The sequence below is a fragment of the Emys orbicularis genome, chromosome 8 (assembly GCF_028017835.1).
Source record: "Emys orbicularis isolate rEmyOrb1 chromosome 8, rEmyOrb1.hap1, whole genome shotgun sequence".
NCBI lineage: Eukaryota > Metazoa > Chordata > Testudines > Emydidae > Emys > Emys orbicularis.
In genome coordinates this window covers 295656-314034 of record NC_088690.1, presented here as the reverse complement: position 1 = coordinate 314034, position 18379 = coordinate 295656, and the positions used below count along the sequence as shown (strand labels likewise).

Below are 18379 nucleotides of genomic sequence, written 5' to 3'. Positions count from 1 at the left end.
ATGCTCCCCAGCATGGATAGACAGGCACAAACTAGCTCTGTTCACAGGACTAGCAGAGGCAGGGGCTCAGGCTAGCCGCCCACGTACGTAGCCCAGGGGACTGGGTGGGTTTGTGCTCAGGCAGCCAGCCTGAGCTGCCAGCCAGGCCACTCCAGCGCGGCTCCCCTGCTGGTTTTAGGGCGCTAGTGTGAGCAGAGCTAGTGCGTCTGTCTCCCCACACTGGCAGGCATTGCAGTGTAAACATACCTAGGAGAAGGGGGTCTAGAGACACTGCAGAGCGAGTGCCTGGAGCCCATGGCACAGTCTGTACCAGAAACTGCCAAGGCTCATCCTGCTCAACGCGACTGCCTTGAGTACTTCCAGAGCAGTCGGGGGGGAGGGGCACCTGCCCCAGCCTCATTTGCATCTGGAGCGGGGTGGGGGGGGCTCACTTGCCCTGAGCTCATGCAATGTAGGGTTCAGTCATGTGTGGAGGAGGGTCTCACTCCGACCCCGTGGGGAGGGGTTTGGGGAGATGGTCTCATTGGGATCATGTGCCCTGGCTGTGTGCACACCTTGGAACCTGGCCCAGAGGTCTCTGGGGTCCCTGGCCCTACGTATCCACAACAGTCTGGTTGTTTCACTTGGGTTGCCTGCCCCAGCCTGGCAAAGGGGGCGGATCACTGGGGTCTCCTGCTGTGGGAGGGACTCTATCCTGGGAAGCAGTGACTCTGTGGGGGTCATGGTGGATAATCAGCTGACCATGAGCTTCCAGTGTGAGGCTGTGGCCAAGAGGGCTAGTGCAGAAACAGGGGAAATCTCGAGTAGGAGCAGAGAGGTTATTTTAACCTTTGTATTTGGTTCTGGTGCAACTGCTGTTGGAATCCTGTGTCCAGTTCTGGTGCCCACAATTCAAGAAGGATGTTGATAAATTGGGGAGGGTTCAGAGAAGAGCCACGAGAATGATTAAAGGATTAGAAAACCTGCCTTCTAGTGCTAGATTCAAGGAGCTCCATCTACTTAGCTCATCAAAGAGAAGGTTAAGGGGTGACTTGATCATAGTCAATAAGAACCTGCATGAAGTAGGAGAGCTCCAGCGGCCAAACGTCTAACACGAGCCAATGGCTGGAAGCTGAAGCTAGACAAATTCACACTGGTGATAAGGCACAAATTAACAAACCACTGGAACAATTTACCAAGGGCTGTGGTGGATTTTCCATCACTGGCAAGTTTTAAGTCATGGTTGGATGTTTTTCTGAAAGGTCTGCTCTGGTTCAGGCTGGAATTAATTCAGGGAAGCTTCATGGCCTGTGTTATACGGGAGGTCAGAGTAGCTGATCACAGGGGTCCCTTCTGCCTTTATTAGCTATTAATCTCTTGGGGGCATGGCTCCCTGGGGTCTCCTGCTGGGGTGTGAGGGGACTGCTCCCTAGGGTTGCCTTCCCCAGCCAGGGGAAGCCGCTCACTGGATCACTTGCCATTTCTTTTCCACAAGACATCTGTGTTCTTCTTGTGAAGGACTTTGGCAGAGAAGGTGGCCGAGTCCGCAATGCTCACAGTCTGGGTGACTTTCAGTGGGACCAGGTGGGCTACAGAGAAACGGAGAAAGAAGGGTAAAGCTTAGGAGGGTGTTTGAGTGTCCACAATGACCCCTCTTTCCCAAGAGGGGACAGCTGCTGTGGAGGAACTGCCAACCCCTGGGACATCATTCGTACCAAAAAAAAGAAAAAGTTAACGTGGCCTTCTATGGCACAGTCTCATTGCTGATGTCACTGAGAGCAGGGCAGAGCCAGGCCAAGCAGCACTCTGATATCCTGGGCACTGGGATGTAGAGATGGGAGCTCCTCACACCCTGTGCTCCATACGTGCTAGAACTATGGGTGCGGGGGGCGCTGCCGCATGCCCCAGATTGAAGTGGTTTCCATCATATCCAGGGTTTAGTTTGGTTCCACTGCTCTCTAGACACATTGTTCCAGCCCCCTGCTGTGCTCCAGGCCATTCTGAAATCCAAAGTACAATGAAGTTACCTGCTAGACAGGATTTCTGCAGAGTGGCCGGGAGCCACCTCTGTCCCTGGCTGTATCACAGGCTGTGGACTCCTTGCCAGTGCTGAGGAGGGAGCTGCACTGCTCCTGCTTGGGGCCTCTAGTCGACATTTTCACCCAGGGGCACAGGGAGTCTGGACCCCGGGATCTCTATGAGCAAGCAATGACCGCGTGGCCTGACGGCCGGAAGAGCAGAGAACCCCAGAGAGGCCCACGCATGAGAGAGACAGGGGTCAAACACTGTCAGTGATGGTCTCTGCCCTGTCTGAGCCCTTCTAGGTCCAGCCTGCCGTGTGGCAGGAGGTGCAAGGCAAGGAGGGGAGCAGGAGACATGGCAGGACACACAGACACAGAGCCTCTGTCTGTCTGGATTCCCCAGTGTCCACAAGCCTAGCACAAAGGAGGGGGAATTGCCCTCTCGTACTAACCAGTACAAAGCGAGACACAACCCAGGCAGGTGGGGGCAGCAAGACAGGAAGGTCACTCAGGAACGAACATTAACAGACGAGCTGTACCTGCTCTGCTGATTTTCCCTCTGCTGATACTCACACCTTCTTGTCAACTGTTGGAAATGGGCCACCTTGATTGCATTGGCCTCGTTAGCACTACAAAAGTAATTTTCCCTCCCTTGGTATTCGTCCCTTCTTGTCAACTGTTGAGAACAGGCCACTTCCACCTTAATTGAATTGGCTCGTTAGCACTGACCCCCCACTTGGTAAGGCAACGCCCATCTTTTCATGTACTTATAATATATATTCTGCTTACTGTTTTTTTCACTCCATGCACCTGATGAAGTGGGTTTTAGCCCACAAAAGCTTATGCCCAAATAAATTTGTTAGTCTCTAAGATGCCACAAAGACTCCTCGTTGTTTTTGCTGATACAGACTAACACGGCTACCACTCAGAGCTGTACCTGGACACCTTGCGGTAATCACTGGCACCACCAGAGACCGCTTTGCTGGCCACAATGATTAGGCATTAAGAAGGCTTTGGAGTGAGGCACTGTTGTATGGCTGGGAGTGCTGGCAGGTTTGCAGAGGACTTCTTGTTGCATAGTATGGGCTGGAGAGGGGAGCAGGACGGTTCACAGGGCATATGTGGAAGTATGAATGTAGCCCGGCCGTGCTTACGCTGGGGCACCCACTCGCTCCAAAAGGGCCATAAGCCCGTCGCTCTTCAACCTCCTGGAGCTTTCCTTTGTTAAGAGAGCAGAAGGGAAGTGCCCCTCCCAGACTGTTCCTACAGTTTCTTTTCCCATCTCCCCCAGCTGCTGTTAGTGGCCTGGTCCACAGCCTTAGTCCAGGAGAGCCCCTGGGCAGGCAATCAGCCTGGCCACCCACTTCCCCCAGTCTGATCTGCTCCAATGAGATTGCGGGCTCAGACTCACCCACATCTCTGCACGTGTGCACAACACAAACAGGTAATGCGGCCAAAGGATTTCACAGTCCTCTTGGGGATTTTCTGGTTTTCATAGTAAATGGTCAGTTGAATGTTTCCTGTGAAATCTGTGTGGCTAATAATACAGCTTTGTAAGTGTGTAGTGATCACTGTTACCCAGTGGAGTCTATATTAGGTATTTACAGATCCTAAAAATTGTTAAAAGAACATTAAAGTTTCAAAGTCAGCCACTAAAAAGTTAGGAAGTGCCAGAATTAAGGCTGCCTGTGCAGCCTTATCTGCCTCCCCCGGTGTGTATGCATGATGATACAGCCTTTGATTACCTGATCATATACTATTTTTTCCCACAGGCCCCTTGCCTCATTCCGTGCACAGGATGGATGGTGCTCTGGGGATGTATCAGGGTTGTGCAGTGAGTGATGTTGTTGTCTGTAAGACTCCTGCTTCATTTGTTGCAGAAGTGGGAAGGTGTGCGGTGAATGGGAGAGGACTGCAGGAAAAGAAAGGATGGTTTCCTGGGTAAGGGAGCTGAATGCTGCCTTGGAGAATTGTATCTCCGCCTCTGCCACAGAGTTCCCCTGTGATGCTGGGCAAGTTACTTAAAACCTAAGTGCTCACAATCGTGTGGTCCTCATTTTCTAGGTGCCTAGTGTGAGATACCTGGGGCCAGTTTTGCAGAAATGGTAAGTGCTCACAACAGCAACTGAAGTCAAGTGGAGCCGTGCTTTGAAAGTATAAAGTGCTGTAAAACTGCAGAGACGTCTGGGAACTCAAGTCTCGTGTGTCTCAAGTAGACACTTCTAACAATTTTGGCCTTAATGTCTCAGTGCCTCAATTTCCCATCTGTAAAGTGGGGATTGAAATACTAACTCATCTCACTGGGGTGTTGTGAAGATAATTCATTGAAATACTATGGCAAGAGCACCACAGAAACACCTAAGAGGAAATTAATAATTTTATATCCAGTACTGGGTTTGGATGGGATGTATCCAAATAAGGCATGAGGGCACACATTGTATGAGGAGATTAAAAAAGATACTGAATTACGATCTACTCACTGAATGAAGTGGGATCCAATGAAAAAGTAGTATGTGATCATGTATGAAGGATTGTATCATAATGCATATGCATAAGGGGGGACAATTAAGTTTGCATGGGAACCCACATAGGTCATCAGTAGGGTCAGTACCTTTAAATCCACCCCAAAGTCCTGTGCCATGTGGGCTAACAAAATAACTGGCAGCAGTAGAAGACTGTCATCCTCTATGTGGCCAGCCTCTAGAAAGAGGTTTGCCGGGGATTTCACAGCGATGTGCTGACAGCAGAGGACTGTTGAGCCTCAGAAATCCTAGGGTCTATTCCAAGGTCTGAGGGGTGTGTGCTCTAATGATTACAGACACTTCTGGCCCTGTGGACCCCCCCCCCCCCCCAAAAAAAAAAAAAAAAAACCTGACCCCTTCTGCCCCTGGCCCTCCAGCCTGACCTCATTCAAGTTCTGGTCTCCCCTCCTCAGTTCCTTGTGCCAACCCTGGTCTTCCTCTGTGTGGCCAGCCCTGTCTCTCCACCCATTTCCCACCAAATGCCCTGGCTTCTTGCCCCAGTTTCCCTCCTCATTAATCCCAAGCTCAGCTCCTCACTCCCCTGCATCCCAGTCAGACTGCATGACTCTTCTCTTCTCCTCCATGAGGCCTGAGCGCACAGCAGAGGCAGGCTTGCTGCTCTCAGTTGCTGGGCTCAGAGCCACAACTACCTCCTTTGGCCAAGAGGAGCAAATGCACGGGAAATCCTGCTCAGTCCCTGCATCCCTGAGAGGGAGCATGTGCAGTCTGAGCAGCATGTAGGAGCTGAGAGAGGCTGCTGCAGCATGCTCTGTACAAACAAAAATCACTGGAAAATGTAGCTGCTAAACTCTAACAAGTCTCTACTGAATGTGTGAAAACTGCAGTTTTCAGGGGTTCATAACTTGGCCAAATTATCATGGGTACAGCAACAGGCACATCCTGTCACCAGGCTACCTCCCTCCTAGCCAAATTTCAAGTCTGTGGTCCAAATTATAGAAGCACTAGAGCTTCTCAAAGAAATGACTGCAAGATTTTTAATATGGGCAGAACATGTTTTTCCCTAATCTCATTTTCAGAAAACAGCTGAACTGCTTTAGCTGAAACTTTCCAAAAAATGTTCAGCTTGAGGCAGGCATCCAGCACACAAAATTTCAGCCCAAATGGTTAAAATTAAAGCTTACTGAAACATGCTGTCCACAATTGCTGTCTGGAGTTCCTCTCCTCCATCCTAGATCCTCTCTAGTCCAACTTCCACCCTTTGCATTTCACTGAAATGGCTCTTGCCAATGTCTCTATGACCTCTCCCTAGCCAAATCTCAGAATCAGTACTCCTTCCTCATCCTCCTTGACTTGTCAGCTGCCTTTGACACAATTGACCATGCTCTTCTTGAAATCTTGTCATCCCTTGGCTTCCATGATTCTGTCTTCTCTTAGTTCTCCTCTTGCTTCTCTAATAGGTTCTTCAGCATGTCCTTAGAGGATCCTTCTCATCCCCCTGCCCCAGCTTTCTATATGGGTTCCACAGGGCTGTGTCCTTGGTCCCCTTCTCTTCTCCCTCGACACCTTATCTCTTGATAATCTCATTGCAAACACAAATTCAACAACCATCTCTATGCTGATAACTCACAGATCTACATCTACTCCAGACCTGTCTCCTTCTGCCCAAACTACAATCTCAGCCGCTCTCTCTCTCACCTCCTTGTGGATGGCAAGCTGTCAGCTCAAGCTCAACCTGACTAAAACAGAGCTCCTAATCTTTGCCACCCAAATCCTCCACTACTTCCTTTCTCAATCACTGTGGATAACACCATCCTGTCGGTCACAAGCCCGTAACCTGAGTGGCATCTTCAGCTTGGACCTCTCTCAGTGGTGGGCAACCTGCGGCCCGTGGGCTGCACGCGGCCCGTCAGGCTAATCCGCTAGCGGAGCGCGAGACAGTTTGTTTACATTGACCGTCCAGAGGCACGGCCGCCTGCAGCTCCAAGTGGCCGTGGTTCTCCGTTCCCGGCCACTGGGAGCTGTGGGCGGCTGTGCCTGCAGACAGTCAATGTAAATAAACTATCTTGCGGCCCGCCAGCGGATTACTCTGACGGGCCGCATGCGGCCTGCGGGCCACAGGTTGCCCACCACTGCTCTAGATCCTCACATCCAGATGATATATAAATCTTCATTTCTTTCTGCATAACATCTCTAAGATATGCCCTTTCTTATCCATCCACACAGCTAAAACCCGAGTCCTGACTCTCATCTTCTATCTCGATTATTGCCACATCCTCTCTGGCTTTGACAAATGCAGTCTTGTCCCACTCACATTCAGAATGCTGCTGCTGCAAAGATCATGTTCCTAGCCTGTCACTTTGACCATGTCACCCCTTTCTTTGAATCCCTCCAGTGGCTCCTCCTCCTCTTTTGCATCCAGCATAAGCTGCTTTGTCTTCACTTTCAAGGCCCTTCACAGTCAATCCCAGTCTACCTATCTCCTCTTGAGTCTCGATCATTTTTCCAGTTGTCAGTGCTCTCCTCTGATCGGCCCGTGATGGCCTCCATTGCCCACTTCTTACAGTTTCAAACACCTTTGTGCTTTCTCTCACGCTGCCCCATACGCATGGGAGTGGCTCCCCATAGACATCTGCAAAGCTACCTCATTGTCCACATTCAAATGTCTCTTCACAACTTTCCTTAGCCACGATGCCTACAAAAACGACAATGGTTAGGCTGCTAGTGTGCAGAGACTGCTGCTCGTCATGCTGACCACCCCTCTTTGTTTGTAGGCTGCCATCTGGCTATATTTACCTCTTAGCTGGAGGGAGAGACCACCTTTCTGTTCTGTGTTTGTACAATGCCCAGCACACTGGAATTCTGATCCATGACTAGAGTCCTTAAACACAATACAAATAATAAGAATAAAATTTGGCAAAGTTATAAGCACCTGATAACAGGGTCTTATAATGGAAAGTGTCAGGCAACCTTAACTACAGGCATCGCTACCTGTGTCCCCTATCATAAACATACCCAGCATTGTAGTACCTAGGCAGTAAGATACGAGTCTGAGCATGGGTCTGAGAATCCAACACTCATGGTTACTAGTTACCTAACATTAAGGGCAGCTTAGCACCTTTCAGGCTCTGGCCCTTGTTGGGGACAATGCAGAGTCATGCTGCCCAGAGCCCACCAGCATGCAATTGGGGTGGCTAGTACTGCTTGGCCCTTGCACTTAGGAGCATAGGGACCAGCCCTTGTGCAACAGTTGCGATGGGGGGGGAGGCTTCTTGTGCCATCCCCATCCCAAGGGGAACCCAAGCATTAGTGAATTGCTGTGTTGTTCCTTGTAGCAAATTTAAAGCGTAGATGCTTCCGGTGTCAGTACACAGCTCCCCTAAGCTGTGCCTAGGCGGGTTACTCAGCAGCTAATGCTGAGAAGTAACAGGTGTGATGTTTTACAGGCAGATTTTCCAGCTTCCTAGATCTTTGACCATAAGAGCATTGGGCCTGAGAGTATGTCTACACAGCAAAGAAAAACCCCATGGCTGGCCTGTGCCAGCCGACTTGGGCTCGTGGGGTGTTTCATTGCTGCGTAGACTTCTGGGGTCAGGGACCCTGCAGGGTGGGAGGGTCTCAGAACTAGGTCTGTCCTCTTAGACTTGAGCTGCTCTCCTGGGGCCTCATACTGCATCCATACTCCACTTAGCTGAACGGCTGGGAGTCCTTGCACAGTCCCCTCATGGCCAGCACAGGGGCTAGCGCCCCCGTGGACAGTCACTCCGGCGCTGTGGTGGTTTCTCTGCCAGGTCACCTGGCCCTCCAGCCAGGTTACAGTCTTTAGTTCCCCCTTTCTGGGGTCACCATTGACCAGACTCAAGTCCAAAATGTCCTTGACAGACACAAAACCCCCCTGCTGGCTCCGGGGTTATTGCTCAGCTTCCTCCCAGTTGGAGCAGGGCTGCTCCCATGGCTCCCGGCCTGCCTGGAGAGCATTTCCCTGACAACTCAGGGGCCTTCGGCTCCCTGCAGTCTCTATGGATATTGTGGCAGTTTTCTGGGCTTCCCCCCTTTCACTGCCTCTTATTGCTCTGAGCTTCTGGCCTTTCCTGGAACCTCCCTCAAGCTCCTTCCCCAACTGGACTTTATTACTATTTAAAACTGGCTGGTTTTACACAGGAATCACTGGATTTCCTCAGGTGGGCCCCATTCTGCAATCTCTCCATTCTGCTACAATCTGGCACTCGTCACTGGATGTATTGTAACGAGGTGGGTAGCTATCACCCTGACTCAAGTGCTGCTGGCCTAAGTCTCCCAGACACCTCTGCAGTGGTGTCAGCTTAGTGGGTAATTTCTTACCTCCTGCTCTGTGACAGGACCGTAATTCATACAGGGCCAGGGTGCGACCAAGGAGCTAGGAGCAAACCCACAAGCCAGTAAAGACTCTATGTAGAACCGCCATCCAGCTAGAACAGGGAACTAGCTGAAATGTCCCGGACCAAGCTGCCCAGGACAGAAATGAAAGGGTCCAAGACAAACTCTCCAACAGGGACCCGTCCTCGATGACCTGCCCAAAGCAGAGAAGCTTGTGATGTGCCCCACGCTGAGCCTTGCCCCTCGAAAAGAACCCTGAGCTCAGGATGGGGATATAGCCCTAGAGTCCAGGCAATGGAGGAACTCACAGACACTCCTTTGCAACAGCCGGGCCAGGCCACGCTTTGTCCCTTTTCTAGCTGTTCAATGCCACTTTCATGGCCCCAGCAGCTCTGGGCTTCCCAAAGTCCTTCCGAGACCATTCTGGGAATCAGCCCACAGCCAGACTCCCACGCTGACATAACGAGGTTTGACCTGGTCACTAGAAGCTCTGCCCTTAGCCAAGGTCCCTTCAGTAGTTCAGCTGCTCAAATACCATTCTCTGGCCTCTGAGTGCTAACAGCCTCAGAAGGCAGCATAACTCTGGCCTGCCCGGTGCTATTACACTCCTGCATGCCCACACGCACGCTCAGCCATTGCCAGGCCCAGACTCCTCAGGGAACGCTTGGGGCAGGCCTGCTGTTCTGCAGCCACTTACCATTCCGGCCGTTATGCACGTAGACCACCCTGGCCTGCTCCATCGGGGTCTTCCCCAGGCAGTATAAAATCCCCACCAGATCCGCCACCGAAAAGCCTCTGGCTTGGACCTCATTGCTGCGATTCCTGTAGTTCTGGAACTTTGTGTTGGGATGAGTCATCACTATTTTATTGTCCCTCTCGATCTGGAGGTAGCTCACAGCTCGCTCGCCCATCACACAGGAGAGGTAGAAACTGGTGTGAGACGGACTTTGCACATTGGCGACCAGAGTAATGTCCAGAATGGCAGCTGAGCAGGAGGGATGAGAGGGAGAGAGAGCGTGTGGGGAGCCACGGCCCAGACACAGCCCAGCAGGACACAGGCCTTTGGCTCTCCTGGGTCTCAACCTGCCCCGTCTCTTAGACATGAACCTTCAAATCAGTCCCAGAACGCCTTCGACATCTACCCTGGCCGCAGGTGACTGCGTGGCTGAGTGGGACCGACTGCCAGCACATGACTAGGTCTGATCCAGTGCGAGAACAATGAACCAGTGAGGGCACATTTCCTGCAGTGTCAATGGGACCCCCGGCTGTTCCCTGCCCTTGCCCTGCCAGCCAGAGGGAGGCCTTCCCCTCTCTCTTTTGACTGCGGCTCTACCGCTAGGATGTGCCTACTATTGTGCAGGGTCATGGCAGTTGCTATTACAAGCCATGTGACCCAGCCATAAAATCTCTGCTCTTTTCTCCCCAAAAGCTTCTGCTCCTTGCCCTGAGCCATAGTGCACTCTAACTGGGAGGGGAGAGCGAGAGCAGGGGAGAGAGACTAGAACAGTGCACCTGCCCCAGCCTGATGCCTCTTGGATGGCTTAGCAGAACGTCCAGATGGTGACAGTAGCAACAGGGGAAATTCTGGCCTTCTTTCTAATGAAGCCCATTCTTTAGTGGCCCAGCATTGCCACACACGTGGATCATGCCCAGGCTGGCTGCATCAGTGGGGCAGGTGATTTCTCTCGGGTCCGAAGTCTGAGAGTATCTCAGAACTCCCCTTTAACCTAGGACCCTTGTCCCATTATCCAGGACCTGCTGAGGGGTCCCATCTAAGAGTGAGACAGACAGAGGTGAAGGGAGTCTGCTGTCCCAGAGCCTCGGCACTGCACCCTGCCGGCTCAGCTAGTTGGTTTGGGAGCCATCCTGGTCACTGCTTCTTTCCAGCTGTTAAGACCTTGGGAGTTTTCCTTGCCGCCCTTTCAGCCCCATTTCTCCAACCATGCACCCTGCAGAGCAGGAAACCAGTGCCTCGTCACCATTCCCAGCCCGTCCTGCAGGGACCCCGCCCCAGCACAGCTGCAGCATTACAACTGCATGGCCCGAAGCAGACTTTATGGGAAGTGATCACCCTGGCTGTGCAATCGACAAGCCCCTGGAAATTCTTTGGGGAACCAGTGCAGATGCCATGGGTTTCCCACCAGGGGAAGGAAACTTACCTGTCAGGCGCAGGAGGAGGAAAAGGAGATACACCTCCTGGGATCTCATGGCCCTGAAGTGAGTCCTGACTCTGCCCAGTGTCAGGAAAGCCCAGACATGCCCGACTGGAGAGAGACTGAGCTGGCCGAGGAGGCGGTCCCCCTCCCCGGCGGGTTTCCTTTAGTTTTTAGTTCCAGTCACAGCGACGGGGGCGGAAGTCCAGGAAGGAAATGGTGCTGCTCATATCAGAGACACAGTGAGAAAGAAGCTTCCCTTTCCCTAAGTGGAAAACACTCTGGGCCCAGTTGCCCGGCTCAGCTCCTTTTGGAATCTCAGCAGAATGCTGGCAGCTGGTCTACTCGGAGGCAGATTCCAGAATGAGCTGAACGCCGCACAAGCAGAAAGCCTCTGTGAGCAGAGGTATCCCAGGTCTAGTTCCAGGCTGCTGATCTATCAGGGGAACTAGGGCCCTGCCCAGAATTCTCAAAGCGTGTTCCAGCTTCCCTGGGGTTCAAGCTGCTCCTTATCATGTGTCGTCTGCATCCATGACAAAAGGTGACATTGCCCGTCTGCTTCCTCTAGTACAGTGGCAGGCTCATTCTGGAGCCAGACTGGGCAGCTTAGTGCTCTTGAACTCCAAGCAAACTCATCCGGCCAGTAAGGCAGCTGGTGCCAGAGGAACTGTGGAGGGCCCAATATGAATAATGTCTGTAAGTAGTATAACCTCAAATAGAGGCAAGTTATTAAAGAAAAGAGATTTTTGGTGAAGTTTAGTAAGGAGAGATGATTTTAAAGGCCTAGTCTGGCATGTTATTAAAGAATAACAATTTTTGCGACAAATGTAAAAGGTGTATTAAATATAAGGGTAGGTTAAGAAAAGAGCATTTAAAAAGAGTTAAATAAAAGAGAAACATATAAAGGAAACTGTTTAGTAAGCACATGGTAAAAAGTATAAAGGAAGGTTAATAGAAAAGCATTTAAACTATTAAATACAAGGATAGGTTAAGAAAAGAGCATTTAAAAAGAGATCAATAAAAAAGAAACATATAAAGATAGGTTAAAAGCGAGAACAGGACAAGAAAAGGGAAAAGAAAGCCCTTTTGCAAAGGGCAAAGTTAGACAGCACGTGGTTGAGTCAGAGAGAGAGCTCTTACCCTTCCAAGTATTTCTGCGTAAAGAGGCAACTTTCCAGGTTCACAGCCCCTCAGGCTTGTTATCACTGCCTTTGGATCGGCCCAGTCAGATGTTGTTCTACAGCAGTGTCATAGAATTCATTTTCCTGAACCAATCCTATAGTCCCAAGGTTTTTAAGCAAGAGCCATCTCCCCCACCCCCCTTTATCTGCCTTATTCTTATCTAAAAAAAGACACCAAGCATTTTTCCCGCCATGTAGCCCTTTTACATAGGGGCTTTAATAAAAGTTCAAACCATAAGCCCTTAGTAACAAACAATTTTTAAAAGTTTTCCCCTGTGTTTTAGACTAACATTGGTTATTGTTTAGGGAGGACAATTTGAAGCTGCAGCAAAACCCCTGTTAGCAAAAACAGCGTCTGTGAGTCAGTGGATCAGAGATAAGAAGGCTGCTTCTTCCCCAAACTTTTAAACAAATGCAAGTAAAATTTATATTAAGTCTTGTAAAGGGATAAACACTTTAAAAGACAAGCCTATATGAAGACACATCCTTTCATTGAGCCCTTTTAAATGTGTGTTTCAATAAAAAAAACTAGCATGTAGAAACATCCCAGGGTTAAAAACACAGAGAACCTATTTATAAAAGTAATGTATAGTGATAAAAAAGTTCCTCCCTATGTTTTAGACTAACATTGGTCATTTTTTAGTAAGAACAATTTGAAGCAGCATGCTTTTTCAACAAAGCCATTGTCATAAAAAACAGCGTCTGTGAGTCAGTGGATCAGAGATAAGGCCAGAACATAACAAGAAAGCCCTAGACCTGCTTTTAAAACAAAAGTATACCAAATACTTGTTGAAATAAACATTTCCTTTTGTTATGTGAAGAAGACATTGCTTTGTAACTAATCTTATTAAAAATGTAAAATACAAAAAGAAATTACCTCAGGGTTAAAACCACAGCCAGTTAGTTTATAAAAGTAATTTGTTAAAGTTTTTAACAAAGCTAGGCCATCCCTAGCTATTCTGGGGCCCTCTGCAGCCCCCCCGTGGAGGGGGGGACAGGGCTGGCTTGGGGGGGCAGGGGGGAACCACCCCCCAGCACTCACCAGTGGCGCGGCTGGGACCAGGCCGCTGCACTTCCCACCGCCGGTGAGTGCAGCCCCAACCCCGCTGCACTCCTCAGGAGAGTGGAGGTGGGGCTGGGGTGGAGCAGGGGCAGGAAGAGGTGGGGCTGGGGCGGGGCAGAGGCTTTGGGGTAGGATTGGAGTGGGGGCGGGGGGGGGGCAGAGCAGGGGTGGGAAGAGGCGGGGCAGGGGCTGGAGCAGTACGCAGCTGCGTAAGGCACCAGGAAATTTGCATATGGGTAGGGACGGCCCTTGCCCTAGAGAATATATTTTTGTTTTGTTTTTATGAAACACTTTTATGCAAACTGTAACCCTAGATGCTGTACAGCATTAAATAATATGAAACAGTAGATGAGAGACCTGAGACATTGTTGAAATCAGAGGGGTCATGATTAAGTCCTAATGCAGAGGGCCTGGGGTGGAAAATGAAAAGTTACAGCTGAAGCGGAAGATAGTATGATTTAAGAGGGGTTCTAGGGCTGCTTTGCAATGGTCCAGATGCCCCAATAGCCTATATCCCTCATGCACAAGCGCCAGGGCTACGTGGGGTGGGTGGGCCTTTGTTAGAGGAACAGGCCACTCATATACCTCTTGTTGTTGTTGACAAACTGTAACCTAACTGCATGTATACTAAGGGGGCAACCTACTTCCCTTTTGACAAACCCCACACACCTTGAACTCCATAAAAACACGCTTCACACAGTTATTCTCAACTGACATTTTATTTTACATCACACCCTGTTTTGGTCCCAAAACACGCTCTAACTGTTAGTGTTTTTTCTTAGCAAGATTTTGTAATTTGCTGAATGAAGAAGACATTCAACATTTCGCATTAAACATTTATCTGTCGGTTTGATGATTTCATCTAAAACACTATTTGGGGCCTCGGTCACTTTGTCCACCAATTCTGCCCCTAGAGCTAAATGTTCCTGGGTTAAACAGAGGCACTGCAGCTCGTATCCCAACGTGATGATATTTAACACATTCTCCATACACAAACTACCCCTAATTTCTTTAATTTTACAGATTTCAAAGTGGTAGCCGTGTTAGTCTGTATCAGCAAAAAGAACGAGGAGTACTTGTGGCACCTTAGAGACTAACAAATTTATTTGAGCATAAGCTTTCGTGGGCTAAAGCTCACTTCATCAGATGCATGCAGTAGAAAATACAGTAGGAAGATATATATATAGATATATATATCTATAGATATATAGATATATATATACACACACATACAGAGAACATGAAAAAATGGGGGTTGCCATACCAACTCTAATTAAACTAATCGATTAAGGTGGGCTATTATCAGCAGGAGAAAAAAACTTTTGTAGTGATAATCAGGATGTCCAATTTCAAACAGTTGACAAGGTGTGAGTAACCAGTAGGGGGAAAATTAGCATGGGGAAATAGTTTTTAGTTTATGTAATGACTCATCCATTCCCAGTCTTTATTCAAGCCTAATTTAATGGTGTCCATTTTGCAAATTAATTCCAGTTCTGCAGTTTCTCGTTTGGAGTCTGTTTTTGAAGTTTTTTTGTTGAATAATTGCGACTTTTAGGTCTGCAATTGAGTGACCAGACAGGTTAAAGTGTTCTCCTACTGGTTTTTGAATGTTATGATTCCTGATGTCAGATTTGTATCCATTAATTATTTTGCGTAGAGACTGTCCGGTTTGGCCAATGTACATGGCAGAGGGGCATTGCTGGCACATGATGGCATATATCACATTGGTAGATGTGCAGGTGAACGAGCCTCTGATAGTGTGGCTGATGTGATTAGGTCCTATGATGGTGTCCCTTGAATAGATATGTGGACAGAGTTGACAATGAGATTTGTTGCAAGGATAGGTTCCTGGGTTAGTGTTTTTGTTGTGTGGTGTGTGGTTGCTGGTGAGTATTTGCTTCAGGTTGGGGGGCTGTCTGTAAGCGAGGACTGGCCTGTCTCCCAAGATCTGTGAGAGTGAGGGATCGTCCTTCAGGATAGGTTGTAGATCCCTGATGATGCGCTGGAGAGATTTTAGTTGGGGGCTGAAGATGACGGCTAGTGGCGTTCTGTTACTTTTTTTGTTGGGCCTGTGCTGTAGTAGGTGACTTCTGGGTACTCTTCTGGCTCTGTCAATCTGACTCAAGGAATATTTCCAACACACCTCTGAACAGCATACTAACCCACAAAAACCTTCCTACCAACACTACAAAAAGAAGGATTCTGTGTGGACTCCTCCTGAAGGTCGAAACAACAGACTGGACTTCTACATAAAGTGCTTCCGCCGACGTGCATGGGCTGAAATTGTGGAAAAGCAGCATCACTTGCCCCATAACCTCAGCCATGCAGAACACAACACCATTCACAGCCTCAGGAACAACTCTGACATCATAATTAAAAAGGCTGACAAAGGAGGTGCTGTCATCATCATGAATAGGTCGGAATATGAATGAGAGGCTGCTAGGCAGCTCTCTAACACCACATTCTACAGGCCACTACCCTCTGATCCCACTGAGGGTTACCAAAAGAAACTAGAGTACTTGTGGCACCTTAGAGACTAACAAATTTATTTGAGCATAAGCTTTTGTGGGCTACAGCCCACTTCTTCGGATGCATAGAATGGAACATATATAAAGGAGATATATATACACATACAGAGAGCATGAAAAGGTGGGAGTTGTCTTACCAATTCTGAGAGGCCAATTAAGTAAGAGAAAAAAAACTTTTGAAGTGATAATCAAGATAGCCCAGTACAGACATTTTGATAAGAACAAAATGGAACAAACTGACCCCAAATGTATACCAATGTAATCTATGTACAGCTGTGTAAAAATTAAAACAGTGTAAGGGATGTTAAGCAAAAGCGTATGTATGTATCTGTCGGTGTGTGTAAATATATTGTGTAAATATGTGGAGTGTTTAGGACCTAAAACAACACTCCTGGCTTGTAAAACTCTGTTTTGTAGGTTTAAGATAAATTGGTTTTTGTTTTGTTTTTAAATAATACCACTAAAAAGCCATTTGAATCTTTCATTCAAAGCTGCAAAACTGACAGACACTGTTTGCCAGACACAGGTGGTGTTTGGCTTTGGTATTTAGCCTTTAACCCTTCAGCTACCTCAATGCTTTATAAAGTTCAATATCTTTTTAAAGACCAAAGTTGTGGCTGCAGCAGGGCCGTCAAACCCAGGAGAATGGGGAGAAATTCTGGATCCTTTTTTTTTAGTAACAAAATAGCAGATAAGAGCTGTAGTAAAAGAAATTTAAAAAGACAGTACCCCTCTGGAGCAACAGCAGGGGTGAGGTGCACAAAAAAAAGAAGCAACATTAGAAACACTGAGCCTTAAGGTGGCTCTGAGGCCTTGGCTACACTTGGGGATTCACAGCGCTGCCGCCGCCAGCGCTGCGAGCGCTCTCTCGCAGCGCTGCAAGTACTCCACCTCTCCGAGGGGAATAGCTTGCAGCGCTGCGAGCGAGCGTGCAGCGCTGCAGGCGCTGATTACACTGGCGCTTTACAGTGCTGCACTCGCTGCGCTCGGGAGGGGGGGCGTTTTCACACCCCTGAGCGCAGCAAGTTGCAGCGCTGTACAGCGCCAGTGTAGCCAAGGCCTGAGTAATCAGACTGTCACTTTGATAATGGTACATGAAAACTCTGTGAGCACAAAAGAAACAGTTACACCTTATGTAAAAATTGATATGGCTGGTTAAAGGACTGGTTAAAGGACAGGGAACAAAGGGTAGGAATTAATGGTAAATTCTCAGAATGGAGAGGGGTAACTAGTGGTGTTCCCCAAGGGTCAGTCCTAGGACCTATCCTATTCAATTTATTCATAAATGATCTGGAGAAAGGGGTAAACAGTGAGGTGGCAAAGTTTGCAGATGATACTAAACTACTCAAGATAGTTAAGACCAAAGCAGATTGTGAAGAACTTCAAAAAGATCTCACAAAACTAAATGATTGGGCAACAAAATGGCAAATGAAATTTAATGTGGATAAATGTAAAGTAATGCACATTGGAAAAAATAACCCCAACTATACATACAACATGATGGGGGCTAATTTAGCTACAACGAGTCAGGAAAAAGATCTTGGCGTCATCGTGGATAGTTCTCTAAAGATGTCCACGCAGTGTGCAGCAGCAGTCAAAAAAGCAAACAGGATGTTAGGAATCATTAAAAAGGGGATAGAGAATAAGACTGAGAATATATTATTGCCCTTATATAAATCCATGGTTCGCCCACATCTCGAATACTGTGTACAGATGTGGTCTCCTCACCTCAAAAAAGATATTCTAGCACCAGAAAAGAGCAACTAAAATGATTAAGGGTTTAGAGAGGGTCCCATATGAGGAAAGATTAAAGAGGCTAGGACTCTTCAGTTTGGAAAAGAGAAGACTAAGGGGGGACATGATAGAGGTATATAAAATCATGAGTGATGTTGAGAAAGTGGATAAGGAAAAGTTATTTACTTATTCCCATAATACAAGAACTAGGGGTCACCAAAAGAAATTAATAGGCAGCAGGTTTAAAACAAATAAAAGGAAGTTCTTCTTCACGCAGCGCACAGTCAACTTGTGGAACTCCTTACCTGAGGAGGTTGTGAAGGCTAGGATTATAACAATGTTTAAAAGGGGACTGGATAAATTCATGGTGGCTAAGTCCATAAATGGCTATTAGCCAGGATGGGTAAGAATGGTGTCCCTAGCCTCTGTTCGTCAGAGGATGGAGATGGATGGCAGGAGAGAGATCACTTGATCATTGCCTGTTAGGTTCACTCCCTCTGGGGCACCTGGCATTGGCCACTGTCGGTAGACAGATACTGGGCTAGATGGACCTTTGGTCTGACCCAGTACGGCCTTTCTTATGTTCTTATGTTCTTATGGCTAATGTAATGTTATAGAAGTTAAACTATGAAAGGAATGTGCATTTTTCCCAGGACATGTGCAATGTATATTGTAGAAGGGGTAAAAGAAATGCAAATTAAAATCCTATTAGGGCTCTAAAGGGAGCCACAATAGGTTGTGTTTTCTTTTTCAGATCGCTGTATGTTTTTGAAGCAGGAGTTGAAAGTGAAAAGAAATCAAAACTCGGATGGAAGTTGGTTGTGTCCCTTTTAAGACAGGGTCTCTGAGCTGCTGATGGCTTTGGATCCAAAAGCAAGCCAGAA

At 48.2% G+C, this 18379-nt stretch overlaps 1 protein-coding gene across 1 annotated transcript in view; it reads right to left on the bottom strand.

Moving 5' to 3' along the window:
* TIE1 (tyrosine kinase with immunoglobulin like and EGF like domains 1) overlaps positions 1–11044 on the bottom strand; it is a 39710-nt gene extending 28666 nt beyond the window's left edge. The window contains exons 1-3 of the mRNA XM_065409418.1: positions 10996–11044; positions 9534–9821; positions 1458–1568 (exon numbers count right to left, since the gene is read on the bottom strand). Coding sequence (XP_065265490.1) covers positions 1458–1568; positions 9534–9821; positions 10996–11044 — 448 coding nt within the window. The remainder of the gene's footprint in view (positions 1–1457; positions 1569–9533; positions 9822–10995) is intronic.
* Positions 11045–18379: the final 7335 nt, after the last annotated feature.